Here is a 5,167-nt window from a genome sequence, read left to right as displayed (position 1 = left end):
GCAGATGCTACCAAGCTTGTCTTCATTCTGAGTGATTCCCCTGCCAAATCCCAAATATCCAGCCTTGTCCCTCTGCCACATGGCCACAAACCCAGGGCAGTAAGGCAGGGATGGCTCCTTGAGGGCCCCCATGCACAGGCCTGGCTGCTCCTGGCACACTCAGCCTGCACAACTGGAGCTCAGGAAGGGACCTGGGTGAAGGTTTTCACAAAGGGTGGGTGAGTCCCAGTGGGACATGCTACAGGGAATGGCCCAGGTTTGGCTCCAAGCAGCCTCTTCTGACTTGTCAATGTCCATTCTATCCATGAACAGGTGCCCAAGTGCAGCCCCAGCAAATGTCCAACAGCAGCTCCATCAGGCACGTCCTCCTGCTGGCATTGGCAGACACACGGCAGCTGCAGCTCCTGCACTTCTGCCTCTTGCTGGGTATCTCCCTGGTGGCTCTCCTGGGCAACGGCCTCATCATCAGTGCCGTAGCGTGCGGCCACCACCCGCACACACCCATGTTCTTCTTCCTGCTCAACCTGGCCCTCAGCGACCTGGGCTCCATCTGCACCACTGTCCCCAAAGCCGTGCACAATTCTCTCTGGGACACCAGGGACATCTCCTACACAGGATGTGCTGCACAGCTCTTTTTCTTTCTGTTCTTCATGGGAGCAGAGTATTCCCTCCTGACCGTCATGTGCTATGACCGCTATGTGTCCATCTGCAAACCCCTGCACTACGGGACCCTCCTGGGCAGCAGAGCTTGTGCCCACATGGCAGCAGCTGCCTGGGCCAGTGCCTTTCTCTATGCTCTGCTGCACACAGCCAATACATTTTCCCTGCCCCTGTGCCATGGCAATGCCCTGGGCCAGTTCTTCTGTCAAATCCCACAGATCCTCAAGCTCTCCTGCTCACTCTCCAATTTCAGGGAACTTGAGCTTATTGCTATTAGTGCCTGTTTAGCATTAGGATGTTTTGTGTTCATTGTTTTCTCCTATGTGCAGATCTTCAGGCCCGTGCTGAGGATCCCCTCTGAGCATGGACGGCACAAAGCCTTTTCCACCTGCCTCCCTCATCTGGCTGTGGTCTCCCTGTTTTTCAGCACTATTATGTTTGCTCACCTGAAGCCCCCCTCCCTGTCCTCCCCATCCCTGGATCTGGCCCTGTCAGTTCTGTACTCAGTGGTGCCTCCAGCCCTGAACCCCCTCATCTACAGCCTCAGGAACCAGGAGCTCAAAGCTGCAGTGTGGAAACTGATGACTGGATGGTTTCAAGAACATTAAACTGCCGGCCAATTTCTGCTAATCACTTGTAATAAAAATAATCTTTGATACTTCTTGTTAGTTTGATTGTGGGGCTTTTTTTCCTTGAATTAGTTTTTTCATGTTGACCAAAAAACATGTCATGGTTTGTGCCATTTCTCATTTTGTTTCTCTCCACCTTCCCTATGGCCACAGACTGCATCAATGAGACGCTGCACTCTTGATGGCTTTAAACAAACTAAAGGTTGTCCCAGCAAAGTTTTCTGCAGAGATGCCCTTTTGTTGCCTTTTCTGAAGCTGCAGCAGCAATGTCTGTGTGCAGAGCTGGGGACAGCTCAGTGCTAGCAAAGCATCTCTGGTCCTGCTGGCCACACTATTCCGGATCCAGACCAGGAACCATTGGCCTTTTTGGCCACCTGGGCACTCTGCTGGCTCATGTCCAGCCTGCTGTCCCTCTGTCCCTGTAGGTTCCTTTCTGCCTGGCTGCTGTCCAGCCACTCTGTCCCCAGCCTGTCGAGCTGCAGGGGTTGTTGTGGCCAAAGTGCAGGACCCGGCACTTGGACTTGCTAAACCTCACCTTGTTGGATTTGGGCCCTGGATCCAGCCTATCCAGGGCCCTCTGCAGAGCCCTCCTATGCTTCCACAGATCAGCACTCACATCCAGCTTGGTGTCATCTGCAAACATGTCCTTGGTTCCATGGGGCCCCTCAGTGCCACAATGGCCTCTTGGTTACACCAGGTTCTTCACTATCACTCTGGTATTCTTGGTTCCATATGGCCCCAAAATTTGACAATTGTCTCCTTAATTTCATGGGGCTTCACAGTGTCACAGTGTTCTCATTGGTGCTGCAGTTTCACAGTGGCCTCTTGGTTCCATGGGGCCTCAGAGTGTCACAATGGTCCCATGGTACCATGAGGTCCCACACTGTCACAATCGTATCTGTTGTTCACAATTCCCCTCAGCATCACAATGGACTCCTTGTTTCCACATGGTCACACAGTGTCACAACGTTCTTCCAGGTTCCTTCAGGCCCCATCATGTCACAGGGTCCCTTGGTTACACAGGATCCTGCAGTGTCACAATGTCCCCTTGGTTCCATGAGGCCCTGCAGTGTCACAATGGACCCTTGGTTCCACTGGGCCCTGGAGTCTCCCAGTGGTCTCGTTGGTTTTGCAGTGCCAAAATGGTGAAATTCCTTGGTTACACAAGGCCCTGCAGTGTCAAAATGGCCTCTGTGGTTCCACGAGGCCTCACAGTGTCACAGTGCACTCTCTGATTCCATTTGGCCCCAGAGCACAACAATGGACCCCTGGTTCTGTGGGGCTGCACAGTGTCACCATGGTCCTCTTAGTTCCACAAGGCCCTGCAGTGTCACAATGGCCCCAGAGTGTCCCATTCATCACAGAATGACAGAATCAAATAGGCTGGAAAAGACTTTTATGATCATCCAATCTAACCAATGCCCTAATACTGCCTTGTCACCCAGATCATGGCACCCAGTGCCACTGGAGATGGACAGTGACTCTGCCACCTCCCTCCTAGCAAGCCCATTCCAGTTCCCACTCACCCTTTCTGTGAAGAACTTCTTCTTATTGTCCAGTCTAAACGTCCTCGCGTGCAGCTTCAGGCTGTGTCTTCTTGTCCTGCCCTCCAGCAGATCCACACTCACACCTGGATTAGTGCCATCTGCAATTTGTGAATGGTGGACTCGATCCCCTCAGCCAGATAATCAGTGAAGATATTAAGCTGGCTGGAGGCTGGGCCCAACAGAGATCCCTGGGGGACACCACCAGTGCCTGGACACCAGCTGGGTGCAGCACCATCCCCACCACTCTGAGCCCAGACTCCAGCCAGCTCTTAAATCTCCCAGCAAGGAGGGAACCTGCCCAAGCCACGGGCTGCAGCTTTTCCAGGGAATGCTGTCAGAGACAGTGTCAAAGGCTTTGCTGAATTCCAGGCACACAACATCCAAAGCCTTTCCTGCATCCTGGTCATAAAAGGAGATCATGTTAGTCAGGCAGCACCTGCCACCCCTAAATCCACGCTGGCTGGCTCTGATCCCTTGGCCATCCTGTGGGTGCCCTGGGATGGCACTCAAGGTGATCTGTTCCATAACCTTGCCAGGCACCCAGGTCAGGCTGACAGGCCTGGAGTTCCCCAGCTCCTCATTCCAGCCCTTCTTGGGGATGGGCTCACACTGGCACCTCCAGTCCTCTGGGCCCTCCCTGGTGAGCCAGGACTGACGGTAAATGATGGAGAGCAGCATCGGGAGCTCATCCACAAGCTCCCTCAGCCCACTCAGAGGGATCCCATTTGAGCCATACACCTGTGAGTATCTGAGTGGCTCAGTAGGTCCCCAGCTGCTTCCTCCTGGATTCCAGGGGGGCTGTTCTGCTCCCTGTGCCCATCTACAAGCTCAGGAGAACACTTGTCCTGAGGTAAACTTGTCCTAATATTGAAAATTGAGACAAACAAGGTGTTTAGTAGCTCAGCCTTTTCCTTATCTTTACTTCCTATATTCTCCACTGCATCCAATAAAGAGTGGATGTTCTTCTTCTCCATTCTTTTGCTATAATTTTTTTTTATAAAAACTCTTTTCTTTCCTTTACAGAAGCCACTAGATTAACTTCTAATGGAGCTTTAACCTCTCTAATCTTCTTTCTGTACAACCTAACGACATCCTTAAACACTTCCGGAGCTGTGTTTTGCGGAGAAAAGAAGAAACCTCACAACTTTATAAAAATTGTAAAGCTCGGTATGTTTTTATTACGGCGCGCGTCGGACGCATGCAGAGGAAAATTTTCCTCAAAAGGCATGTGAACCCCTGAGGATTTCAGATTTCCTTTTATCCCCCTTCCAAATGCATATGCATACAGTTTCACAATGGGTTCATATATATTCATTCCGCGAGACATTTATCGCCAGTTCTTCTTTATCAAAGGAATTCCTAGGTTGGGGCAAATGGACCTTGTGGGAGTTTCTGGGTTTTTTTTCTGTCTCCTCACTGTCTCTGCCCTGCAGTTTTTCCTTCAGCTTTGGCCTCACAGACTTTCCACCTCGTCTAGACACTTCACCTAATTCAGAATGGATCTCTACTCTGTCTCATTCCCCCCTTTCCTAGGAAATAAGTAAATTCATTTACTTAATTCAAACCCTTACGACAATAAGTGTCTCTTAATGCTTCACCATGTACGTTTGACAAAGAGGTTAGTACAGTTATTCGTTGTAGTATTCTCCAGTTCCAAATAAACAATATAATAGATAATCCTAAGCTTAGCCCAACTAATATTAACAAAACTACAATGGGGTGGCACAACTTATTAAAGATTCCATTTGCAGTCGGTGGCCACCCAAAAATCACATCCCACCAGTGACGATCCATATTTTGTTTTATTCTTTATAGAACTCTGGTTACTTCTTTTGTATCATGTTGGACAGTAATTATGGTTTTCTTTCCACTTTCTTGGATTTCCTTCAAGATTTCCAGTACTCTTGGTGCTTAAGTAATTGTTTTACTAATGTAAGGTTCATCCCAATAGGGGTAGGTGATAATCTGAGATACATTGTGTAATTGGTTTTGATAAGCTGGTGGGATGTCACTGGTACTGAATACGAAAAATCACACCAGATAATCTTAACAAAATTACAAATACAGAAATTAGAATGATTCCTACTAGACAAAATAACATCATTGCTATCAATTTTTACAGCAACACAGGCAGTTCTCAGGCATACACACCCTTTTCTAGTATATACGAGCACAGTTTTCTGGTCAGTGACTGGACGAATTTCAAAGAGGCAAATACTCTGTTCAGTGTCTAGACACACATCTTGGGCATTGATAGTATTGCTTTCACAAATGACTCCCATCTGTTCTCTAGTAATGCAGGATTCTAAGTTTACTGTCTGCCACTTTTCA

At 49.1% G+C, this 5,167-nt stretch overlaps 1 protein-coding gene across 1 annotated transcript; it reads left to right on the top strand.

The window, feature by feature from the left end:
* The first annotated feature begins 320 nt into the window (after positions 1-320).
* LOC134433951 (olfactory receptor 14I1-like) lies at positions 321-1,268 on the top strand. The gene has a single exon (XM_063182635.1). The coding sequence runs from the start codon at positions 336-338 to the stop codon at positions 1,266-1,268; it is 933 nt and encodes a 310-aa protein (XP_063038705.1). The 5' UTR covers positions 321-335.
* The last annotated feature ends 3,899 nt before the right edge of the window (positions 1,269-5,167 follow it).

Source organism: Melospiza melodia, unplaced genomic scaffold (assembly GCF_035770615.1).
Source record: "Melospiza melodia melodia isolate bMelMel2 unplaced genomic scaffold, bMelMel2.pri scaffold_28, whole genome shotgun sequence".
Taxonomy (NCBI): domain Eukaryota; kingdom Metazoa; phylum Chordata; class Aves; order Passeriformes; family Passerellidae; genus Melospiza; species Melospiza melodia.
The sequence above is the reverse complement of the archived record's forward strand: the minus strand, read 5'-3'. Positions and strand labels throughout refer to the sequence as shown.